The sequence below is a fragment of the Sapajus apella genome, unplaced genomic scaffold (assembly GCF_009761245.1).
Source record: "Sapajus apella isolate SASKATOON/1434 unplaced genomic scaffold, GSC_monkey_1.0 scaffold24, whole genome shotgun sequence".
Taxonomy (NCBI): Eukaryota; Metazoa; Chordata; class Mammalia; order Primates; family Cebidae; genus Sapajus; species Sapajus apella.
Window position 1 is genome coordinate 8,879,168 of NW_022436964.1, and position 26,833 is coordinate 8,906,000.

General features: G+C 40.3%; 1 protein-coding gene across 2 annotated transcripts in view; it reads right to left on the minus strand.

Moving 5' to 3' along the window:
• PCSK5 (proprotein convertase subtilisin/kexin type 5) overlaps nt 1-26,833 on the minus strand; it is a 463,699-nt gene that overhangs the window by 91,544 nt on the left and 345,322 nt on the right. For both annotated transcript variants that reach the window (XM_032290888.1, XM_032290887.1), the window contains exons 22-24: nt 22,911-23,047; nt 17,880-18,086; nt 16,370-16,438 (exon numbers count right to left, since the gene is read on the minus strand). In XM_032290888.1, the coding sequence (XP_032146779.1) occupies nt 16,370-16,438; nt 17,880-18,086; nt 22,911-23,047 (413 nt within the window). The remainder of the gene's footprint in view (nt 1-16,369; nt 16,439-17,879; nt 18,087-22,910; nt 23,048-26,833) is intronic.

Genomic DNA, 26,833 nt, shown 5'->3' on the forward strand with positions numbered 1-26,833 from the left:
GATTCATACAAAACGTTATTGACTTGTCTCACCTAATGGTGGATAGTTTATAGCTAGTCAGAACACACTGACTTCATGGAAAAGATATATTAAAAGAGGAAAGTTGGTTGCTACAGATGACCATAGGCACAGCTGCGAGGAAAAAAGGTTTGATCTATCCAGTCACCATCAGTGAGAACATGACTAAGGTTTGCAGAGGTCAGCCTGGATAACCCTTGCCTTCCACTGCTTCAATCTGGGGTACTTGGCCAAAGGGTGGTCAGTGAGGCATGGCCCTTCCCAGATCCTGCCTCTGGGCCCAGTCCTTCTCCAGCTTGCCGGGGTGTTCCATCCTGTTCTGCTTCTGACACCCTGCGCTGGCCCACTGTGCTGGAAGCTGAACTGGAGGCTGCGGGGAGGGCTGGAGCCAAGTTTTCCCTGGTGGGAGATGTAGAGAGACTTTGTGGAAAGGATGAGTCTGGACGCCTACCAAATTACCCTCTTGTTGATTTTTGGAAAGCAGAAATTTCAGGCTCTAGAGGTGCAGAGGCAATTTGCAGACACTCATCGCTGGCCCAACTCTCAGTTGGAGACCAGCCTGTTGAGCAGCTGGGTATCAACATGCAGATGCTCTTGCCTCATCTGCACACAGTTCTTCTCTATTCTGGTGTCTGCTCTGTGACTTAAATCCATTTTTTTTTCCTCTTCAACCAGTGGAGCTTGAAGCTCTTCCTACCATCTGTTAAAGGACTATGAAATGGCAGTTTGGCTGTGGCACAGGGAGATGGAGAGTTGGGGGGGTGAGATGAGGAAAGCTAACAACAGGCACAGAAGTCACAGATAGTTACTGAGTGCCTCCCTGGTGATAGCAACTGTGCTAAGTGCTGTGACACCTTGGTGCCCAAGTCAGGCATGTGGCTTCAGATACACCAACAGGCTTCTTAAGAAAAGGGTGAACATGGTGAGAAAGCAAATTAAATTTTGTTTCGATATTCACAATAGAGCCTCTTGGTTTCTCTCTCTTGAAGAACTCACGATATGAGCACCTTTCTAGTTTTCACAGTAATCTCTAGGGACCTATTAGGAGGTATAGGTATGTGATGCTTTCCTTTATAAAACTGTGCTGTGTAACTTACTTTGCACCTGTGTAACTTTGCCCAAAGTTACACAGCCAGCAAGTGCTAAAGCCAGATTCAAACTTAGGACTGTCTGGCTCCAAACCCACAGACCATCACGATATGAGCACCTTTCTAGTTTTCATAATCATCTTCTAGGGACTTATTAGGAGGTACAAATATGTGATGCTTTCCTTTATAAAACAGGATAGAATTAAGAAACAATATATGTATGGGCCTTGACCAAGATTTTCACTGTGTAAGGGGAAGGATGGAGATGAATAGAGACCAAGATTTCTGACTCAATTTTCCACACTCCTGCAAAACTAAATGAGACCTAATCATCCGAAGTTCTAGTCACTACTGCCGGGCTCATTTTTATTTCTCTTTAAGCTTGATGAACAGACATGAGCTGGGGTCTTGATTGTCTAAAGATTTCAGAAAAATTGAAGATTTTATTAAATTTAGATTTTACTAAAATTTTACTAAAAGGAAGTAGTTTGGCAATGGTTTTCTAGCTTATTATTCTTAATCATGCGGAATCATTCTCACTGGTTCCCAGATTCATCTGTAAAGGTGAATGTATCCCTCCAGCTCAGCTGCCCTGGGATGTTTAATGTCACAGACCCTACATTGCTTTCGAGACAGGCAGACGGTCTTCTGAACCCTCCGCCCTGTGTGTCCGGCTCGACCACACTCCGCTTTTGTTTAACGAGGTTTGTTTTGGAAGTACTTGGCTCAGTCCTCTCTCTGCAAGCTTACGTGATCCAGACAGACTTGGCTCACAGCTCGACTTCGCAGGTCAGTTACACAACAAGTAGGAGGAACTTTGATTATACCCGGCTCCGGGGGAAATAGCGTAATAGCATGAAGAGCCAAGATGATGAGCTAATTGCTCTAGAATTGAACTTAAGATACCTCGCCACTATGTTCTTCCCCCCGCCTCCCCATAACTCTAAGAATGTGAGCTTGAATGTTGGAGAAGGAGCAAAGGAAATGACAGGAGACACCACTAAGAAACATAGAATGTAATCAAGAAGGAAACAAATATAGCCGACCGACCTTTGCACAAGCCGACCGACCTTTCATTTATATTCTTTAGGAAAATAGTGTATGAGTGCAGTCTACTTTGGAAAAAGAGCAAATATTTGGATGACCTGTGGCTTTGGAGCCAGACAGTCCTAAGTTTGAATCTAGCTCTAGCACTTGTTAGCTGTGTAACTTTGGGCAAATGACATAAGCTCCCTGGGCACTGGTTTTCTCATCTATAGACTGAAGATAAGGATTTTTTTTTTCCTTTTGAGATAGGATCTCACTCTGTTGCCCAGGCTGGAGTGCTGTGGTGCCATCATAGTTCACTGCAGCCTCAACCTCTCAGGATCAACCAATCCTCCCGCCTCAGCCTCCTAAGTAGCTGGGACCATGCGTGTGAGTCACCACACCAGGCTAACTTAAAAGTTTTTTTTTTCTTTGTAGAGACAGGGTTTTGCTATGTTGACCAGGCTGCTTTTGAACTCCTAACTTCAAGTGATTCCCCCTACCTGCCACCCTGACCTCTCAACAGGCTAGGATTACAGGTGTAAGCCACTGAACCCAGCCTAAGATAAGGATTTTGAGAATTATATTGAGGATTAGAGGTCATGTTTGTAAAATGTCCACCTAGCTGAACAATACTAATATAATGTACCTGCCTCTGTTTCAGCTTCTGTTCTCAACACAGTATCTTAAGCAGATGTTGAAGTTATCTGTTTATATATCTATCTTAGTCAGTGGCTTTCAACCCTGATTGCACATTAGAATCAGTCAGGGAGATTTTATTTATTTAGGTTTTATTTTTTTGAGACAGAGTATCATTCTGTCGCCAAGGCTAGAGTGCAGTGACATGATCACAGCTCACTGGAACCTCAGTTTCCCATGCTCAACTAATTGTCCCACCTCAGCCTCCCAAGTAGCTGAGACTACAGGTCTGTACCACCACACACGATTAATTTTTGTATTTTTAGTAGAGATGGGCTTCACCATGTTGCCCAGTCTGGTCTCAAACTCCTGGCCTCAAGTGATCCATCCACCTCAGCCTCTCAAGATGTTGGGATTACAGGTATGAGCCACCATGCCTGGCCAGGGAGTTTTTAAAAAATACTGATGTCCACACCTCACTGCAGACTAATTAAATCGGTAACACTGAGAGTGGGTGTCAGTACCTGCATTTTACAGCTCCCCAGGATTCTAATGTGTACCCAGGGCTGAGAACCTCTGGCCTATCACATTTGCACGTGAGCCCCTTAGGAGCAAAGAAAAAGTTTTATTCATCTTTATATCCCCATGCCTAGCCTGACATAGGTGCTCAGGAAATATTTCTTGAATCTAACTCAAAAAAGGAGAGATACTGTCCAGATTCCCAAGATGTGTCTTATATGGGCTAATACATTTTTTAAGGCAGCAAACAAAGGCAAGAGATAGCAGCACTTGTTATTCTCACAGTGGTCATTTGAAAGACGGCAATAAAGAAGGGCCAAGGTCCTTTTGGGTGACAGCCTACGTATTGGCCGTATGGCATTGACCACTGGTCCTCTTCTTGACTAATCAGTTGCCAGAGATAAGAGAAGTGACATAACAATTCTTGAGGAAATTCCGTCTTTTTTTTTTTTTTTAAATAGTGACTTCTTCAAAAGAGTTGCTTTGAGAGAAGAAAAAATTAGACACTTCCAAGGTAAGACAATGGACAAGGTCAGAGGAACAGGAGAGAAATCGGTTACGAAAGCAGATTGGACACATGTTTGGGACTATTTCATGTGCAAACACATAATGTGAAAGCTCAGGATATACCAGCAACAGTCCCATGACCAACAGTCATTCTCCTGTGAGATTGTCACCATTACTCACAATCATTACCCGCTCTCTTTTTTGCAGGCATATGGTAGGATTGCACCTCCCCACTCTCTGATCCCAGGCGTGATCGCGTGACTTGCTTTAGACAAAAATATGTAAGCAGGAGGTACAAGTGCCATATCCTGGAGAAACCTCTAAGAGCCAATGTCCGCTTTGCCTGTGCCATGGCAAGATAGTGGCTGCTCTATCAACCTGGTCCTGGATTAAGTTTCTTGCAGAGCAGAGTTCTCAGCTTACCCATAATGAGGATGTAGCATGAGAGAGATAAATAAACCTGTTGAAGTCATAAGATTTGGGAAATACAACCCGGCATATCCTAGTGTTTATTTATAACCAAGAGCTTCTAAGGCAACTGCTTCCTTTGTGAAGACAGAGGGAGCAAAGTTATGCACAAGGTTGCTCCAGACAAACTGTTTCTGAACTACTCTGTCATTTCCCCTATGCATAAAATTGGTCACGTTTCAACATTTCTCTAACCCTCAGTTTCCCCACATGTAAAAATTGTTAAGTTGCCGATGTGAAAACACATCACGTGCATTAAGTGTGTAGCCTGGTCATGCTTGGTAAATATGAGGCTATACAGTCCTATTGTATGTGTAATAAACTGAACAAGTGATAGGGAAGCAGAAAGCACAAAAGCACGCAGTAAGTACGAGCTATGAATGAATGAAGAAAGCCAGGATGAGTGAGGGACAACGAAACAGCACAGTGTCTTCAAGTTCTTCCAACTTGGTGTTCTCTTTTTAAAGGTTTTATGTCTTTTTAGCTTCTACCAGTGAAAGTAGGTATCATTTAGACAATGGGGGGCAGGGAGGCTCTAATAAATAAAAAATAGAAACAATCAGTTTATAATTTTTTTAAAGACAGAATTGTCTAATGGAGCTTGTTTCTCTTATCTTCAGAAAACTGTTGACACTGCATTTATATTTGAAGCCCTCCTCTGAAGCTGGCTCTCTGTTTGACCTTAAAAAAAAAAAAAAAAAAAGAGGCATCCTGAATGCCCCTTCCCCATCTGTTCATAGAGACGTTGGTCAGTAACTCCCTGGGTCATGCACTAAGGTTGGCTGCACAGTGGATGATGCACTAGACCTCTGAAAAGAAGATGCTTTATAAATGCTGAGCAGCAGTTTTACAATCAGCAACTTCCTTCCAATTTAAAGGAGACACTGTGCTAGTTATATTTCATTCCGCAATGCCTTTGGTTTGGAAGGTACCAAAATGGTTTGACACTGTTCTTGTGCCTCTGAAAGTATGTGGAAAGGGTCCTGTGAGAGATCTGAGTAAAAATGAAATAAATAGTAATCTGTGTCTATAGTATTTAATCTGAAAACCTTGCAAATCTGCTGCATTAGCAAATTAAAGAGTGAACTTCATGTCTCCAATATTGCTAATACTTTTTCTACAAACTAGAGTCTCACTTCTTATGGAAAGAGCGAACAGTAAGAGTAAATGAGGTTGGTCCTCTAAGTCCTAAATTTGAAGCTTGAATGTAATGTGGGTTAAGGTGAAAAGGGTTAGGATGTCTCCTGCCAATCACACATTTATAGAACCCACTTTTCCATAGAGCAAGAAAGTCCTTTGTGGAGGTAAATGAAACTGAAGGAAGGTAAAGTGGTGGGGAGGATGCCAGGGCTAACTGAAAATATGCTCACCGACTCTCGTAGACTTGCTGCTGTAGAGATCTACCTGTGTACTCGATCCCATCTCAGAGCCTTCCGGATGTAAGCCCTGAAGGCTGACAGCGCTGGATGAACAGCGAACCCAGATTAATTCATATGACTATGAAGAACAGTGTCACTGTTTCACTGGTTGAGTCAGTTCTGTCATTGGGTGTAAAGCTGTAGCCAAAACTAAGAATGATGGCTTTAGTAGGAAGGAATGAGGAAAGGGGCAGAAAACAAGGCTTTCTTTTATCTTTTTATTATTGCAAAAAGCATAATACTCTGCTCTACATTAGGTGGTATGATTAGAGTGTCATAAAACACATAAGTTTTGGTCTTGGGCTATTCAGGGTCAAGTCCTGATTCTAGTAGTTACCAACCTAGTGAACTTATCCATATTTCATAAATATGCTGACCTTAATGTCTTCATCTGAAATATGAGAATGATAATTATTATATCTATTCTACAGAGCTAAGTCAGGTAATATATTTTAAAAACTTAGTACAGCACCTGGCACATCAGTAAGTATTCAATAAATGCTAGCAATTCAATTACTATTATATTATTCAGAATCAGGAAAGAGAATATTAATGGAATCATTCTAATGTTGAAGTACTTTTCTTTTCTTTTTTTCTTTCTTTTTTAGAGATGGAGTCTAGCTCAGTCACCCAGGCTAGAGTGCGGTGGCATGATCATAGCTCACTGCAGCTTTGAACCCCTGGGCTCGAGTGATCCTCCCACCACAGTATCCCAAGCAGCTAGAGCTAGAGTCATGCACACCACACCCTGACAACTTTTAAATTTTGTGTACAAATGGTGTCTGGCTCTGCTGCCCAGGCTGGTCTCAAACTCCTGGTCTGAAGCCATCCTCCTGTCTCGGTCTTCCAAAGTGCTGGGATTACAGGTCTGAGCTACCGCGCCTGGACTACTTTTCAAGTCAGATTTGTTGAAATACAATTTTCATAGTGTAACATTTGCCCCTTTTATGTGTATAGATCTATGGACTTTGACAGGTGCTTACAATCATGCAATAATCAAGATATAGGACATTTCTAAACCCTCAAATAGCTCTATCATGCTCTTTATTTTTATTATAATGTGGTTATTACTGATGTAAAGTCTGTAATTTATTCAGCTTTCTTTAGTTTTTATCCTAGTGTCTTTTCTGTGTTTCAGAATCCCATCCAAGATGCCACATTACATTCACTCATCATACCTCCTTAGGCTCCTTTTGGCTGTGACAGTTTCTTAGACTTGTTTAATGAACTGGACAGTTTTGAGTATTAATCGGGTATTTTACAAAATGTCTCTCCATTGGGTTTTGTCTGATATTTTCTTCATGACTAGACTGGGGTCATGGTTTTTTGGCAGAAAGACTATAGAGGTCAAGTGGTTCTCATTACTTTGTATGAAGAGTACATTCAACCTATGTGACTTATCAGTTACCTTAATCACATGGATGATGTAGTGTTCGTCAGCTTTCTTCACTGTAAAGTCCTTCTGCCCCTGCCCTTTCCATACTATGCTCTTGGATGAAAGTCACACTTAAGAAGTAAGGAGTGATGCTCCACTTTCTAAAAAGGGTAATATTTAAATAAGTTATTTGGAACTCTTTTACATGAAAGATTTGTCTTCTCCTTCCTATTTACTTATCCAACCATTTCTTTATATCTGTGTGAACTCATGGATATTTATTTCATTCTTTGTGTTATCATCTAATACCATTCTATCAATATGATTGCCCAAATTGTTCCAGCTTAGGCCATTGAGAACTCTTCAGTTGGCTCTTGTGTTCCTTTGACATATGTCCATCATTGTGGATTGTTTTCCTTTGAGGACCTCCTTTCTGCAGTCAAATGCTCTATCCCTGAGCTACAACCCCCATTATCCTCCTATTTTCTGTCATTACGAGATGTATATACATCCTGTATATTTCCTGTCCTGGTTCACAAATCAGCCAATTCTCCAAGGAGCCTTGGTATTATTTCATTGGAGAATGGTATTAGAAACCACAATAAAGTGGGTTACCAGGCCTGGCTAATTTTTTGTATTTTTAGTAGAGATGAGGTTTTGCCATGTTGGCCAAGCTGGTCTTGAACGTCTGGCCTCAAGTGATCCTCCCCGTTTGGAACAAAGAACAATTTTGTATGATTTACCTAAATCCTTTTTCTTTTTTCCCTGAACCATTTGAAAATAATATAGACATCATGACATTTTATCCCTAAGTACTTTGGATATGATATTGATCAAACGGTACAGTTTCAGATATGCAGGATGAATAAGTTCTGGATATCAAGCGTACAGCATAGTGACTATAGTTAATAATACCGTATTCTATACTTGAAATTTGCTAAGAGAATAGGTCTTAAGTGTTCTCACCACACACATACATACACACACACGCACATACACACACACATACAGAGTATGTGAGGTGATGAGTATATTAATTTCATAATGTATACACATATCAAAACATCATGTTATACAGACTATAGTTAATTATGATGCATTTGAAAACTACCAGCAGATTCTAAGTGTTCTCACCACAAAAAAAATGATAAATTTGTGAGGTGACACATATGTTAATTAGCTTAATTTAGCCATCCCACAATGTATACATATTTCAAAATATGTACATCATAAATATATATGTTTTTAAATTCACCAATTAAACATCAATTGTAAAAATCTCATTGTACATCTTAAATATATACAAATTTTATTTTGTCAATTATACCTCAACAAGGGGAAAAGAAAAAACCCAGGCTCTAATCAATATTTATGCATTTTCTAGGCTGAGCTCGGTGTCTCACTCCTGTAATCCCAAAACTTTGGGAGGCCGAGGTGGGCGGATCTCTTGAACCCAGGTGTTTGAGGTCAGCCTGGGCAACATGGCAAAACCCTCTCTACTAAAAATACAAAACATTAGTTGGGCATGGTGGCATGCACTAACCAGGAGGCTAAGGCAGGAGAATCACTTGAATCTGGGGGCAGAGGTTGCAGTGAGCCGAGATCATGCCACTATCCTCCAGCCTGGGTGATACAGCAAGACTCTGTCTCAAAATAAAAATACTTATGCATTTTCTTGATTGTTTTAGCTCTTTATTCTTTTGTATTTAATCCCCTAATTTTCGTTTTTTCCCCCAAAATATTGAATTTTCTTTCCAAGTACAGGTCAGTTGCCTCATAGATATCCCACATTCTGGATTTATCTTGTGATTTATCTTGAGGCTAAGTAAGGTTTTTCTTGACCTCAGCATTATTGACATTTTGGACTACATAATTCTTTGTCATTGGGGAGCAGTCCTGTGCATTGTGGAATATTTAGCAGCATCCTTAACCTCTATCCACCAGATGCAAGTAACAACCTCCCAGTAATGACAATCAAAACTGTCTGAAACATCAACAAGTGTCCCATGGGGAATAATTGCCTCCAGTTGAAAATCAGTGATCTAGACACTTTTGTCAAGAATACGAGGTGAAGGCTGGGTATGGTGGCTCACACCTATAATCCTGGTACTTTGGGAGGCCAAGGTGGGAGGATGGCTTAAGGCCAGGAGTTTGATACTAGCCTGGGTAACATAGCTAGACCCCATCTCTACAGAAAATAAGTTAGCCCAGGCTAATGGTATATGCCTGTAGTCCCAGGAGCTTGGGAGTCTGTGGTGGGAGGATCACTTGAGCCCAGGAGATTGAGGCTGTAGTGAGCTGTGATCAAGCCACTGCACTTAAACCTGGATGACAGGGAGACCCTGTCTCAAAACAAAACAAAACAAAAAGAATATGAGGTGATGTTATGTACTTGTTAAAGTATCACATCAGGAGACATATAATGTCAGGTTTATGAACTGATAATAGTGACGCTATGTAAAATAACTTGTTTCAGTTAGTAATCAGCAAACCTCTTCATTGTAATGAACTATTAATTGTGGTAGTACTCTGAGTCTGTGTGCTTATCTTGTTCCATAGCAATTTTCCACCCAGTGTGTTTAAATCCACTTATGGTTTGATCATTCTCCCTTGGGTCCATATACTAGGGGATGCAAAATAATGACTTCCTAATTCTTTCCTCAGATACATGACAGCTGAAATTTTTCTGTAAAGAAGAGCTTTCCCTTTAATTCTATTCCTTTCTCTTCCTTTTTCTTCACTATTGATGCATGGATTTAAAATATTAATTGAGTTGGAATTCTTTATCATCCATTTTTAAAAAATGCTCTAATTGTCCTAAATTTGGCTAGCAGAAGTCCATTCACGCTACATATTATGTCATTTCTTATGAATATGTAAAATATCTGATTCAAATCAAAACTAAAAAGATATAGCTAGAGGCTGGATGTGGTGGATTATGCCTGTAATCCTAGCACTTTGTGAGGCCAAGATGGGAGGACTGGTTGAGGCCACGAGTTCAAGTTCAACATAGTTCTACCCCATGTTTAAAAAAAATTTTTTTTAATAAAGATTAAAAAATTAAAAAATATAGCTAGAGAAGTCCTGCCCATCTCTTTTACCTTTCTCTATAGGTAACCATTTTTATTAGTTTCTTGGTTATCTTTTGTATTTCTTTTTGCAAAAGTGAGTAAAAATGTAAATCAACTACACATTTTATCTCACCGTTTTCTTACCACAAAGGTAGCATATGATGTGCACTTTTTGCACCTTGCCTTCCATGTAACAGTGTATCATGAAATCACCACCAGTTCATGCAGATCATCTTTGCTTTTTTGGTAGCTACAGAGTGCTCCACTATGTACATGTACCCCATTCATTCAACCAGTCTTCACGAACAGGCATTCGGGTTGTTTCCAATAGTTTGCTACCACAAGTAATACCGCAATGAATAGCATGGGGAATATGCTGTTTTGAATCTGTGGATGTATGTCCCCAGGATAAATTTGTAGAAGGAGTGTTGTGGGGTCAAAGGGTAAATGTATATGGAGTTTTGTTATACTGCCAAATTTCCTTCAACAGCCATTATACCATTCTGTCTTCCCACCAGGAGGCAATAACAGTGGTGTTCACTTTCCTACAACCTTACCTGTAGAACTTGCAAACTTTTGAATTTTTGCCAATCTGTTAGGTGAGAGATGGTATCTCACGGTAGGTTTAATTTGGATTTCCCATATAATGAACAAGCATCTTTTCTTATGCTTCTGGGCCATTTGTTTCATGTGATTTTTAAAAACACATTTCTCTGTTCTCATAATTTCCTGGCTAGCACCTTAGATTTGACTGCTTTATTTTATATCTGGATTTCTGAAATAGTCTTCTAGCTGGTTTATCTACCTTTAAATAATCCTGAACACAGTAAACACAATAACCAAATTAATCTCTTAAAACATCCTTCAAGACACACACTCTCCCACCTCTGTTTTTTTAAAAAAACCTTCAATGATTCCCTTTTAGCTACAGAATACTTTAAACCTCATTAGCCTGGAATTCAAAATTTTGTTTTCAACCACTTCTCCAAACTTCTCTGCCTATTTCCTTATTCCTTCTGCAAAATTAGTATACTCAGTGTCTTAAAATCCATAGCAGAAATTGGTCCCTCCAAGCCTTTTCTTCCTGCTATTGTCCAAATATAAAGACCCCCTATAGTGCAGCTCTTCTCTCTCAGCTGTCTAAATTCTATGTAAACTCTAATGTTCACCTCAGCTCCCATCTTCTTGAAAGCCTTCCTTGAATACGTCAGTGCCTAGAGTTTCTCTTTTTTAAAAAAATCCTTTTGGTGCATATATTTGTTCCCTTATTTGGCACTGAATTTATATAGCCTTTCTCTTTTTTGCAATTCCTTAAAATGTTAAAATTTGGATATGTTTTATCCTAAGGGTGGAGACTAAGCCATTTCAATGGACAAATACTAATAAATTTTCATTTTCTCTTTCTAAGTTAAAGCAAGGGCACGTTAACCACTATATTTATTGATGAGGTAGAAAAGTAAGAAGATCTTATGTAATTTGATGAAAATCAATCATCAAGTCGGTGGTGAGGTCAGTATGGGCTCTGGAGTTTAGGTTTACAGTTTAGTGTCATAGCTTTTGGTACCATCCCTAAATTAAACAAACAAACAAACAAGCAAAAGGTGCCTCAAAACATTAGGTAAAAGTTACTCCATTTACTTCTATGCTCAGTTAGTGAAGAAATGTAATTTTAAACTCTTAGATTTATCTTAGTTAAAATTTCCATTCAAGATACTGGTTAGAAAGAGAATTGACATCAAATATTCTTGGAACAAAATGGTTTTATATAAAATGTTATCTATTTGTTTACAACTTGATAAAGAAGAGAAATTGAATCTCATAATTAAAAAAATCCTTATTTCATCTCAAATATCTAATTCAATATTTTCCTCCAGACAAAATAATTGTTTTTCGTCATGAGTTTAGTTTTCTGCCCACTTTTTGGTCATCTTTCCTTGGAATGACAGATGGCTAGCTCCACCCAGAAACCAGACGAGATTCCAGAAACCTCTGGAATTTGAGGTTTTTTTCTTATTAGGTTTAAGACACAGATATTAATGTTCACTAAATAGCTGGGAAGGAATACAAAACTGAAAAAACAAACCCAGGATTTTCAACAGCTAATTATTATATAATGTAGATAAAATGTCTCACAATGACTGATTTCACTTTTCTCATACTCCCCTAGAGATCATCTAGATCTGGCCCAGAGGTGAATCTACATTATTAAAATGGAATAAGGTTAAATTCTCTCCAAAGAATGATGTCTCTTCTGTCAGGAAGAATCTTGGGGAAATCTATAGCACATTATTCAGATTTTTCAAGTTTGTATTTCTCTCTTTAAAATTAGATAATGTAATAAACTGTGGTCTGTTCAAAGTTTCCTTACAGCTCTAATAGTTCATGAAAAATCATTTATTTATTTATTTTGAGAAAGGGTCTTGCTCCGTTGCCCACGTTGGAGTGCAGTGGCATGAATACAGATCACTGCAGCCTTGACCTCCCAGGTTCAGGTGATTCTCCCACCTCAGCCTTCTGAGTAGCTGGGACCACAGGCACATGCCACCACATTTGGCTAGTTTTATGTATTTTGTTGTAGAGACAGGGTTTCACCATGTTTCCCAGACTGGTCTCAAACTCCTGGGCTCTAGTGATCTGACCACCTTGGCCTTCCAAAGTGCTAGAATTACAGTTGTGAGCAATTGCACCTGGCCAAAATAATTTATTTTTGTATTGTAGGATTTCTTTTTTTCTTCTTCTTGGCTGATAAACAAAGTTTGATTAGCGAAAACAAGAAAATCTGAGTCCCTGTGTATCCTAAGCCATTCATCTCCGCTTTGAATTTCGACAATTCTCAAATTGAATTCAACAAACATTCATACATTAATTGTGCATGTATTATGTCCTGGGCACTCTGCTAGTTCAGAGCATGTAAGCCAAAGAGTATGTTCTCAGGTAGTTCAGTGTCCAGGCAGAAAGGTGTGTATATACCAAATATTACACTAGTCACCTAAGAGTTTTAAATTATTTTACAGTCACACTGTAAAAGGTATCGCCACTGGTCTAACAAATAAAGGGAAACTAGACAAGGGAGAATTTTTTCTATTGGAGAGAGCAACAAAGGGTTCAGAAATAAGGTGATAACTGAGTTCAGCCAAGTCAATCCAAGAATACATGATGCCCAATACATAGAGATATTATAAATTAAGGGAAATTTTAGAATTTAAAATGAGAAATTAGAGGTATTTAGAATGTTCTTGTCGCCCTTTCTGGTGGTGTCACTGTACTTTAGACCTGTCTCTACTCTGGCAGTTTGCTGTTTAAGAGATTTCATTCCAGGTATTTCACTTGGGACAGATCCTGGTATCCGCTATAGCAAGATCACAGCCGTATCACCTTTGACATTCTCACCACCAAGGTGAGCACTCGGCATACCGCAGACAACGTTTCTTAAGTAATGAATGGACTGAAGAGTCTAGTAGCGCTTTGTAAAGTAAATCAAACTTTCTAATCTATCTATCTCTTTTCGCAAGTTGAGTCTTTTGGATTTTGAGTCCCCAGAGGGTGAGTGTCTGCTGTGGACTCCATTTCCAGTGGCTTCCCCTTGGTCTCATCTTTAGCTGGGTCAACTAAGTGGAGGATGAGCCCAGTGCAGCCCCTAGTGATCATGGTTATCTTGTCACTATTCCCGCTTCCATGCCAAGATCCTCACTGATCCTGAGAAAGTTCACACATATTCGTACATTCCATCTCAAGATGTCTTGAAGCTTGAAGGAACTTCCCAGGGAAGGAACCCAGGGAAGTAACTTGAACCTTGAAGTAACGGAACTTGAACCTTGAAGTTCCTTCAGGTTCCTTCAAGCTTTCCTTCCCTGGGTGGACTTGCCCCACTGCCGTCACTGAGCAGAGCCAAGACAGCGCAATTCTCGGGTTTTAGATCATACACAACCCCACTCCAAGATGCACAAAGTTGCTCATATGGGTACACAACGCACAACAGCAGAGATGCCAGAGAAGACCACAGAAATTAGCTGGGGTGTGAAACTTAATGAGAAAATACATCTGAAATGGGCAAACAGTGAAATCAAGATAATCAAAACATTCATCATTGCTCTGTGCAAAATCACCTTCTACCACTTCACGAGACAGACACTGGAATTTGCTTATAGTTTTTTACTTCAGTACTTTTATTATTTATGCCTAGGCTTAACTTTTGCTTCCCACGTAATTAGCATTTTAACCTTAAATATCTGACTCTAAATTTGTCTTCTTGTTTATTAACTTTACTATGAGATTTTATTATCTAGTAATATAAGCATCATTTTATAGTGGAAGATAATGGGGGAATGGTATTTAAGCTTCCAGAAACTATATTGTAGTTACAGATATTATAGAAAATGCATGTTTTCCATTTAAGGCAAAGAGTGGTGGTGATAGCCACAATATAAATTATAATTCATATATAATATTTAAGTATTAATTTTAAATTAGCTCAACTAATATAATTCATGTATAATATTTAAGTATTAATTTCATATTAGCTCAACTATCTTCAGTTAGTGAAGAAACAGAATTTAAAACCCTTATATTTATCTTAGTAGTTAAAATTTCCATTCAAGACACTGGTTAGAAAGAAAAATAATTGACATCAAATATTCTTGGAACAAAATGATATAATAATTCATGTATAATATTTAAGTATTAATTTCAAATTAGCTCAAAGAGAAGATTTAGAATATTCCTAGCACAAAGAAATGATAAATGTATGAGGTGATGATACATCAGTTACCCTGACTTGATCATCACATATCATGTGCATATATCAGAGTATCACATGTATGCCATAAATATGTAAAACTACCATGTATCAGTAAAAAATTTTAAGAAAATCCACTGGTTAAGCCAAATAAAAAGTCTACTTCATTCTGGCACAATCTTACCCCTAGCAACTTCATGAGTATTCTACAGAACAGAATTGGCCTCACTAGGCAGCTTGTCAGGAACACAAATTCTCAGGCCCACCTTAGACTGGTGAATCAGAATCTGCATTTCAATAAATTCCCCAGGTGATTTGTGCCCATACTGAAGTTTTAGAAGCATTAGTCAACCAATCCCAGGGCTTCATGGAAGTTCCATGAAGAGAAATTATTCCAAGAACTTTTTAGTTGAGTTTCCTTTCAAAGATCCCACATGCTAATTATTTTCTATATGTTGCCTAAATGGACAATAAGAAACAATCCTGGAATTCGGTAACCTTCCTGTTTTTCACCTTATAGTCAATGTAATGGTGCCATGTATTACAAACTGTCTCCACCATCTCCTCCAGGCATGTGAGAAGGGAAGAAAGAAGGAGCCACTGACTTGAATTAAAGAGTTATATGTGAGAGTGACAAGTGCTTTGCATTGCATGATGGAGGTTTCAATTCTTTTGTCACCATGATGCTTTATTCTCTAAGAGCTGTCTTAGGCTCCAAGCAACAGAGCATTTTTATTTTTATTTTTATTTTTTGAGATGGAGTCTGGCTCTGTTACCCAGGCTGGAGTGTGGTGGTACGATCTTGGTTCACTGCAACATCCGCCTCCCAGGTTCAGGTGGTTCTTCTGCCTCAGCCTCCCAAGTAGCTGTGATTACAGGCACGTGCCACCATGCCCAGCTAATTTTTGTATTTTTAGTAGAGACAGGGTTTCACTATGTTGGACAGGCTGATCTTGAACTCCTGACCTCAGGTGACCCACCTCAGCCTCCCAAAGTGCTGGGATTACAGGCATAAGCCTCCATGCCTGGCCCAAAAGAGTCATGTTTATAAAGGAAAACCCCCATCCCTCTACCCACAAACTTTTATGTTTTACACACCAAGTGAGTTAGAGGAATTAGGCATATCTTTGCTTGAGTTTATTCACTGTTGATCTTCCAAATTTGTTACCCTGAGAAGCTAAGGAGAGGCTGAGTCTCAGGCACCTGAAATGTGGTTGCTGGTCAGCCCTCAACAACTCACTGACAACCAGAGGAAAAGGTGTCATAGCTTTCTTTTCTAAACCTGAGTTTCATAAAGACAAGAAACCCATTCATTGCTTCAAAAGCAAGTATTTCCTCACCGTGGTCCTGTTTGTATTGAAGAAAGCCTACCTAATGGATGTTGATGGTAACACTGATGCTGACAGCAATGACAAGTGTGCCTGCTAGGGCAGTGACAGGATGAAGAGGTGCGGAAAAGAACTCAGCTATTTCAACTCTTTAGGTGGCAAAGGAAGAGGACATACCCAAGCTGCATCCCAGACATCCTTCTTCACAAGGGACACATTCTTCATAGTCTGGGTCTTGGACTTCACCTACACAGAGAGAGAAGTGAAAAACACAACTCATTTCCATTGAGTGGAGACCCGTTAATTGCTATAAAAATATGTTGGCGTGCCGCTTATTTTAAAGTAAATCATAAAGCAATTACAAAGGCCAAAACAATCCTCAAGGATATATGTGGTTTCTACTTTTTAATCTCCTCCTATTAATTGGATAGACGGTATCAGCTTGATTGGGTACAAAGAGAAACCGGGTTGGACCATATGCTAGGCAGTTAGTTTTGAAGTCAAGCTGGTAGATTTTATTTATTAAAGAAATCAGTTCTGCTTCTGGGAAAATGGAATTGGGTATGTAAATGAACAGGTTCTCTTTCTCTTTTTATCTGTCCTACTAAACACTTAAAAAAAAGTTTAAAATTTTTTACTACATTCATAAACATTAAGGAGAAACAGAATTGAGTGTCTTAATTATTCTAAAAGTGTCTTAGAGCTCTCTTCAGTAACAGACCAGGCATAATTCTTACACAGAGCCGAGCATTAACGGTCGGTGGCATTCTTACATAGAACAGAGCTGAAACTGTAAGTGTTGTATTTTAATTTCCTTCTTCCCATAAAAGATAAGAAATTGGGCAATAGCAATAACACATAGGATTCGCAGACCAAATATTTTCAAGTGGTTTTAGCCAGTTCTCACTGGCTTCTCAAAGCCGCCTGTCACTCTGCTCTTCCTTGGACAGATGAAGACACCAAGGCATGGGCAAATTGGATGAATTTTTCTCAGGGTTTCATGTCTAGTAATTGGGAAGGAGGAAACTGTTGACCCAGACTTTTGGATTCTAATCATATTTTCTCTCCCCTATATCCTGTCCACAATCTCTCCACCTCCCAAGTTTCTTTTCTTTTTTTTTTCTTTCTTTCTTTTTTCTTTTTTTTTTTTTGAGATGGAGTCTTGTTCTCTCACCCTCTCACCCAGGCTGGAGTGCAGTGGCACAATCTCAGATCACTGCAACCTCCTACTCCTGGGTTCAAGCCATTCTCCTGACTCAGCCTCCTGTGTAGCTGGGATTACAGGCATGCAACACCACACACAGATAATTTTTTATGTTTAGTAGAGATGGGGTTTCACCATGTTGCCCAAGCTGATCTTGAATTCCTGACCTCAAGCAATCCAACTGTCTTGGTCTCTCAAAGTGCTGGGATTACAGGCATGAACCACTGCACCTGGCCAATTTTCTATACACTTAAGTGTTTTCCTACTACCTTGGATTGTGTCTGGGGAAACCCAGAGAAAGGTTGTATGAACAGAGAAAGAAAGAGAAAGTTAGCTCTCTCCTCACTTGGGTATGGCGTCACCCAAAATCATCCCAAGTGCCAACATGCAAGCCAGGAAGGCAATTCAAGTCTCCAGGACATCCAGGACACAGCCCCGCCTCCCATGTTCTGGTGCTGGGCAGGTGCCCCAGAACAGGCTTACCTTGTCCACACTCCAACTTCTGGCATGTGTGGTTGGTGGGCGCTATGAAGTAACCCCTCATGCATCTTGTGCAGACATGTGCGCTGTGGCAAAGCTCACAGTTGTCTGGGCAGGGCAGGCAGGTGTTCCCGCCCGTGGGGTAGTGGCCATCTGGGCAGCTATCTCGACACTCTCCCTGGTACAGGAAGTGCTCTCGGCCATAGTTGTCTGATCAGTTACAGGGATGAGGAAAAGAGGGAAAATGTGCAAAGTTAGCCATGAAGTTATTATAATGTAAGATATTATATTTTAAAATGATGCGACTCAGTGCTTTTGTTCCTAGGGGATGAGGGGTATAAGACAGATTTAATGAAAAGTTCAATATCTAAATCCTTGTAGTTGAAAAGTTTTCCTTGCAGGGGATCATTTTCCAATATTTTATATATTTCTGTGAACAGCGACTACTACCTGGGATGTCATATTCATGCTCTGTGACTAACTACAATTCAAAATATGTTTAACTTTCCCAAGGGCTCCTTTTGGCATCTGTGAAAGCTCTTAGACTTGGGGGATATAGAGATCCCATGCAAATAAACACATGCTTAATGATTGACACGTTTTATGAAAGTGCAATCTTTTAAAATGATTTTGAATTGTTATTGGTCACATGCTTGGGCTAACTATCTAAGGTCTGAATTTCCGCAGAGCTGCCAATGCCCATAATGACAGCTTTATTGAAGCACTAGACCAAGCACACCTTTTAAAAACTCCTCTACATGCATTCCTGAGGGTTCCTGACTTCTGTCAACATTGGCTTCTATAAGGAAAGAATCCATAGTGCCCACAGCCTAACAGACCATGGGAATTTGTTCCTGGAGGGAATGAAAAGTCTAACCAGTTACAAAGCATCACAATTAGTTACAAAGGATTCTAATCAGTTACAAATGCAAAAACAACAATAAGATGAATAGTGATGCATCCAGAGGTCTCCTACTCCCATCCTCCTGGAGTTTTTGTGCTGAGTGGGCTCAGTGTATCCATCTTCTCTGAATCAGATTTCCCATATGTCCCTCCTCTGAAGAGCAGCCGATCTGTGTTACTCAGAATAATCGGGGTCTAGGGTTCATTCATCATGTGATCTACCACATGGAAATCCAAAACCATTGACCTTCAAGATGCAAGGCTGCTGAATTTGTGGATAAAGATAGCACTAATCCCATGTTCCAAGTGCAGAAACTGAAAAGTCAGTATAATGTTAAATTGACTCACATGAAATTGCTGATATTTGACTATTTTTTACCTGTAAGCATGGCAACTTTCAGATCATTTATCATAACATTTCTTATTTATTCAAAGCCATAGTTAAAATACAGTTGTTCTTTTTTTTGAGACAGGGTCTCACTCTGTTGCTCAGGCTGGAGTGTGGTGGCATGATCTCAGCTCACTGCAACCTCTTCCTCTGGGGCTCAAGCGATCCTCCCACCTTAGCCTTTCAAGTATCTAGGACTGCAGGTGTGTGTCACCATGCCCAACTATTTTTTTTTTTTTTGGTATGTTTTGTAGAGATAGGGTTTCACCATGTTGCCCAGGCTGGTCTTGAACTCCTGAACTCGAGTGATCTGCCTGACTTGGCCTCCCAAAGTGCTGGGATTACAGGTGTGAGCCACCATGCCTCGGCTGAAATGCAATTTTTAAAACACGCTTTTGGATTATGGACTCCTAAGCTATCTTTTTTGCTGATTATGATTTCACACCAGAAATCATACTGGTTCCTGTAGGACCAAGATAATAAAAAGGGCTTCCACAGAGGTGATGAAGGAAAGTATTCTGCTGTTTCCAAGTTAGACATAGAAGACATTATCCTCTAAGGAAAAAAGAGGGTTTGGGAGGACTAATGTGAATTTGGTGATTCTATAGCTATCAATCAACATTGTGGAGCACAAAACTCTGATTTGGTGGAACCTGGAATCTCTGGAGATCACAAGGTCAACCTTCCAAGTTATGTTCTCAGCCACTTCACGAAACCTTAGCAAATGCCATTTCCACCCACCATAACACATTCAGAACAAAATCTTTCTTTCAGAGTTCCCCAGTTTCTCCGGTGTAGGTAGGAAGATGTGAGGGAGAGCAGTGAGGAAGTCTACCTCTTCTCCATCCCCTGTGCCTTCATGTGACATCAACTCAGGATCCAGATGCTTAGGGAGAGCCTGAGGTTCTAAATATGTATTTGTAAAATGATTGAATGAATGAGTGAATGAGTGAATTCATATTTGGCAATATTCCATCTCCTCCTATACCCAACTGGATAATCAATCTTAGCAATGATGAGCCCAGATTTAGAAGAAAATGTTATTCAATCTCATTTTTATTGTTTGGACATGGCTTTATTGAGGGGCCTCTTTGGTTGTTATAATTTGTTTAAAGAACGGGAATATGAAGGGGCCTCAGTGTTTAAAATACATAGACCTGCAAAGGGAGGTCACTTAGATGCCTTGGCCATGATCAGCTTTTCCCACAGGTTTGCTCCAGGACTATGTCAAGATTTGGTCAAATTTCGAGTAGCCCTGCTCAGTTAGTTATGGATGATAATTTGAACAGCTCAGAAATATAAATACCATGCATAATTTTTTGGCAACTTGCCCAGGGTCTTCAACTTTAAATTATTATAATAGTATGTAGATGAAGATGTTTCCAGTGGTAGAAGGGCTTATCCTTTTGTTAGGCACCAAAAACCTTCCTGGGAAAATAGGAGACAAGAGTTCAAATGGGATAATAGGGGATAAGAGTTTAGATTGGCTTTTGTTTATTCTGGACAGTAATTCCCTTTTACAAGAGCATTTCTTGGGAGCTGATTCTGTTAGGTGAGAATATAGACCAGCATGAAGATATTGGATGTCCGCAGAAGAAAAGGAAAGGTGAGGGCTGAAGGCATGAGGCGAAAGGACTGCTGGAAAGGATAAAAGAAAAGTGGACAGACTCTGAAAACAGATTTGATGACGTTGACTACCACATTTTGCTTACTGTAGCTGTTGTGTGACTGATGGAACTTAGCTTTGGGTCCAGTTTGGAACTGAATAAATCTGGAATAGAGTTGGAGTGAATCCTCAGCAATATAGCTGGAGATGTACACTTCCAAAAGGCATCACACATAAACCTTAATAAAGTCACAATTAAACAAGGCATGGAATCTCTACAAACTGGTGAGAGGGACTTCTGGAGGTTGATGGGACCCTCCAGCTGGAGGATTTTTAGCCTTTTATTAAAGCTTCCATTTATGGGTATGGAACTTCTTCAATTAAATCATCCATCTTCTCTACTCACTACAGCTGGAAGTGATGCTGCTTCTCTGATCTAGGGTAGGATTTCTACTATGCATTTAGTCTTCATCTATTATTTTCTTGTTGTGTAACATATGAGGACAAACCTCCTTATTAGACTGCAACTCCTTGAAGGCGAGTATCATGCTATCATCTATTTCATTTTCCATGACATTCAATACGTAGTAACTTGTACATAGAAGGGATGCAATAAATGTTTAAGATAATAGATTAAACACAATTTCAAATAGAAAGTACAGAAGAAATGTCAGAGCATTTATAGGTAGATTGGTCCAAGTATCTGTAGGATGCTTAGAAGACTAGACATTTGTTTGGTATCTAAACTTCTTTCTAATTTTGTGCTATGTATAGAGATGTGAAAGAGATTTTAGATGTCATCTTGTCCTTTTTCTATTTTTTTTAACATATAAGAAGAGGCATAAAGAGGTGAAATGACTGGTTTAGTACATTCTCGTCAGTCAGTAGCAAAGCTGGGACTTGAACCCACATTTTCTGACTGCTGGTCTTAACATTCCGTCCTCTGAACCATTCATTCATTCATTCAGTTATTTATTGTGCACCTTCCATATACCAGAAACTGTGCTAGTGCTCAAAATGCAGCAAAACAAGGTAGAAACCATGCCATGCTCTTATGGGGCATAGACACTTATGGACCAAATGGACATGTCATTTAATTTTCATAAAAACTCTTAAGGAAGTAAGCACTATCATCAGCTTATAGATGAGGAGGAAACAGAATAAGACAGTCTAGAGGTAAAATATGACAGATATCTGTCACATTTTGACAAACGAAACCCAAAACAATAATTTTTAATTTATACAAAGAAATGTGTTATGATGATGCTGGTCACGGACAGCCTCAGGATCAGTGAGACAGCTGGAAATGGTGGGGACTGGGAGGAGATGGAGAGCAGCGTCTTTTGGACTCCAGGCAATGATTTGGGAAATGCAGGCCCAGTGCTGCCAGATCTTTTGAATTTTCAAGATATATTAAAGCCTCAAGTTTTTATTTGCAATGTCCCAACTTTTAAATTGGGCTCAAATTTAAAAAGTAGTACATAGAAAAAAACAAACTCTGAATCTGGCCCACATGAGGTCAGTAGGGGACAGGCATATCAGTTGAGGCTCGAGGGGAGTCAAGGGTCAAAATGCAGAGAACCCTTGTGACCATGAAACAGAATCCAATGGCAGCAGGAAACTTTTAGTGCAGGTAAATCTGGGACAGAAAAGGTCACATTTGTAATCATTTGAAATGATGACCTTGTTGCTGCTGAGCGCCGGCAACTTCTAAGTGGCATAGCTCAGCTCCAAGAAGACCCAGGCACAGCATCTAATACAATACTTCCCTTAAAGTCAGAACGTGTCTTTCTTAAATCTCCAGCTTTTCACTTTTACCTCCACAAATCTTAGCTTCACTGTCTATCTCATGTCTGCCTTCATGCTTCTATGTCCTTCTCTTTCCTTCTCTCGAAAGGCATCTCTCAGCTGCTTTCCCATCTTTTCAAGGGCACTGAGTCTACAGCCAAATTAGGTGAACAAGCTTATTGTGTCCTGACAACAAGCAGAAATGTCAAGGTTGTACAGGCTCTCCAGTGAACAGCTGTCTGATCTTAACCCTCAAACCCCGACACAAGGCTTTCGAGTCAAACCAAATGATGGCCATCAGGAGAGGCACAGGTTTGGGGTCAGGAAGATGGAGTGGCAACCCTCTCACCTGCTCCACAGGAGGTACAGTGGGTAGGTCCACTTCCTTGGCATCTCTGGCAGGTGTGGTGGCATGGATGGCATTGGTTCTCAAATTCAAATTTCCATGAGGGACAGTTCGATACACAATGGCCATCATCTAAAATCCTAGAGGAAAAGCAGACTTTTAGAATTCATCAGGGCAACTTTCCAGGGTGGCCCTAAGTGTCAGAACACGTGGTATTCAAGTTTGCTGTACAGATTTCATTTCATTGTTCCAGAAACAAGAGGGATGCCTGGGACTGATCATCTTAGAACATGTGAAATATTAGTCACGTACCCATCCTTGGCCCAAGATTTGGACCTAACAGCCAGCATGCCAGAAACGGGCTGCGAAAACAATCCTGAATCTGGTTCCAAACAAGCTAACTGGTGCCCACGGGGATTTAATCCATATTGTAGGCCCCAGGGAAACCCAGTCAAGAGTCAGAGGGAGGTCTCTAAACTTTCCATACACTCAGTGGGCCTCTGAAACAGGCCTTGGAGGAAATGTTATTCCTTTATCTATCAGCATTTTCATGCTTTGCAAGGGAAATGTCAGCTCTGATGGCTCTTGACCAGTAGAATAAAACACTGCTTCACAGCTCAGGTGCTACTTAGAAGCCTGGCCTGTGTATATTGCAAGTAATCAATGAACTCCAATTTTGAGTGTTGGGTTTTGCAAGCATTTCCTGATATATGGAGTACTGCAGTCTCTATTTTCTGACCATGCCTGTAACCTACAAAGGGAATTACAGATGAGCTAGTATATGGGCTTCTAAAACTTTGGTTTTACATCTATATAATATATCACCTAATGTTATTGTTAGTATTTTTATAGCTTTGCTTCATTATTCTTTGCAAAGTAATAATAACAGCAAATGTTATTAAGTAAATCATATCCAAGAATTCTGTTCAGAAAAGTACAAAATGTTTATCAAGTGCAAGAATCAGATAGGTAATGTGGATAGATGAAGTGAGCTGGGGGCTGCACACCCAGAGTTCCTAATTTAGTGGGTCTTGAGGGGAGGCAGCTGAGAATTTGCATTTCTGGCAAATTGGAATGTCAAATTTGCATTTCTGATTTCTGACATTCCAGATGATGCCAGTGCTGCTGGTCTGGTGAGCACTCTTTGGGATCACTGCTCAGTGACAGTCTGAATTACTATGGAATCTGCTAAATGATTCCCATGTAATACAGGTGACACCAAATTGGCATCTTTTACAGCTCCCTTAGAATAGCAGCAATTGTGTCAATTGTGAGGTTCACTGAGCACATAGCATGCACATGCTTCCATGGGCATGATGCTGCCATCCAGGCCTGGGAGATCCGAGTGGGCCTGCGAAGAAAGGGAAGATGTCTTTTTCTCTCTACCACTCCTCTCCACTTATGCTGGACACTGCACGAAAGGTCAGGTGTAGGCCTCAAGCAACTTGCTGCTGTGTTGGCACTGGCTTGTTTAAACCTCACTGTTTCTAGACCTAGAACCAAACCCTTAACTGTGGAGTGGACCATTTCAATCCCAGGTTTAGAGGAAAGTTGGGTGGTGGCAAGGAATCCTGAATAGCACGTCACTTATAGTCTTCCATCTCATTCATTCCGACACCCTAAAAGTCTGTGTCATTTGCATCTGTTTGGAGGCAGAATGGGATTCAAGTCAACAACCTAAGACAGAAGTCCACCTCACTCTTGGATTCCCAGGCCCTCATGTTCTGTTAACCATCCCCAGCACCACTGAATGAAGAATCATTTTGGCCCACTGCAGAGTGTGAGTCCCAGTCCTTAACAGATACTCACACACATCTGGCTGTCCATGTCAAAATAGATCCCCTGCATCATGGCATAGAATGAGATACGTGTGCTCCCAGCCCAGATTTTAGTGGATGGCACTAATGCCAAGGGGGAATATCCCAGCCCCACCCTGGCACCAGTTACTGAGCTAGAAGACTTTTCAAGGAACAGTTCGGATGTGGCTGGTTTAAAATGAACAAATAACAACAAAAAAACCCAAAATCTTTCTGTAAGAAAAACTGTGGAAGAGCTTTCTGAGAATTATAAGCAAGGAAGCTATTGGAGGTTCTGCTGAAAAGAGTGTGGCAAATTTATTCTAGGGGTTTATTTTCTTGCTAAAATCAATTGAGAAATGGATGTGTAGTACATCATCATGTTATCTTATATAGCAGTGGTCCCTAGCCTTTTTGGCACCAGGGATTGTGATTTGGTTTGGCTGTGTCCCCACCCAAACTTTCACCTTGAATTGTAGTTCTCATAATCTTGAGTTGTGGGAGGGACCCAGGGGGAGGTAAGTGAATCATGGGGCGGGTATCTCCATGCTGTTCTCATGATAGTGAGTTCTCATGAGATCTAATGGTTTTATAAGGGGATTTTCCTCCTTTGCTCAGCACTTCTCCTTCCTGCCACCCTGTGAAGGAGCCTTTCTTCCCCTTTGCCTTCTGCCAGGATTGTAAGATTCCTGAGGCCTTCCCAGCCATGCAGAACTGTGAGTCCATTACACCTCTTTTTTTAAAATAAATTATCCAGTGTTGGGTATTTCTTCATAGCAGTGTGAGAACAGACTAATACAGATCAGTTTCATGGAAGACAATTTTTCCACAAATTGGGGGCAGAGGATGGTTTTGGAATGATTCAAGTGCATTACATTTATTGTGTACTTTATTTCTATTATTATTACATTGTAATATATAATGTAATAATTATGCAGCTCACCATAATGTAGAATCAGTGGGAGCCCTGAGCTTGTTTTTCTGCAACTAGATGGTCCCATCTGGGAGTGATGGGAGACAATGACAGATCATCAGGCATCAGATTCTCATAAGGGGCACAAAACCTAGTTCCCTCACGTGTGCAGTTCACAATATGGTTCGCACCCCTATGAGAATCTAATGCTGCTGCTGATGTGACAGAAGGTGGAGTTCAGGCAATAATATGAACAATGGGGAGTGGCTGTAAATACAGACAAAGTTTCACTTGCTCACGTGCTGCTTAGCTCCTGCTGTGCAGCCCAGCTCCTGATAAGCCATGAACCAATACCGGTTCATGGTCTGGGGGTTTGGGACCCCTGTTTTATAAGATTAGATAACAGATTGGTTGGGGGGAATAATTTGTCTTGGGAGAGGTGATTTCCCATTAATAGGAACCACTAAAAACCACTCAGAAATTGGAAAGGAAGCAGACGTGGAACACTTCCATGTTGACATAGAAAAGGGGCTGTCTTGCTGACTTGATTTTAGGAACGTATCAAGTACATAATCATGCTTTAAACCACTCCCTCCATGTCCACCCTAACAAAAGCATAGATCTCCAGTTTTTGTAATGGGATGATTATTTCTAAAGATAGAAAGATAGGGAAGTCAATTATGCTTAAGTGAAGGCACTGAATAATACCACCATGCCCCATCCCACATTCTTCAACCTCCCACAGAAATATTGCTAGGAAACTTGAAGAAAAATCCCATTTCAAATGGCCACAGTTTTCAACAGATGCCAACAAATTTTTCCTAGTGGAAGAGAATAGATATTTTGCTCTATAAAAATAGAAAATGGGGCTGACGAAAATTTTCCTTAAAACCAATTCAAGGCATCTCTGGGACTACCAGTCATCCAATTCATGGATTCCTGAGATGCCCAGGCAAGCTCATCTCTGCAGGAGAAGAGCTTCTATCCCCAACTCATGCCTGCTCTTGACCTTTTCATAGGCAATGAACCATTCCAGATCCAACAGGGCTGAAAGAAAGGGAGAAGGCAGTGGAACCAAGTGCTAAAGAGCTGGGCAGAGATGATGTTAACATTGGCACTGAGTATTTTGCAAGGCCCCAGGGTGTGTGTGTGTGTGTGTGTGTGTGTGTGTGTGTGTGTGTGTGTTTGTGTGTGAGTGTACGCACGTGTGTGAGACG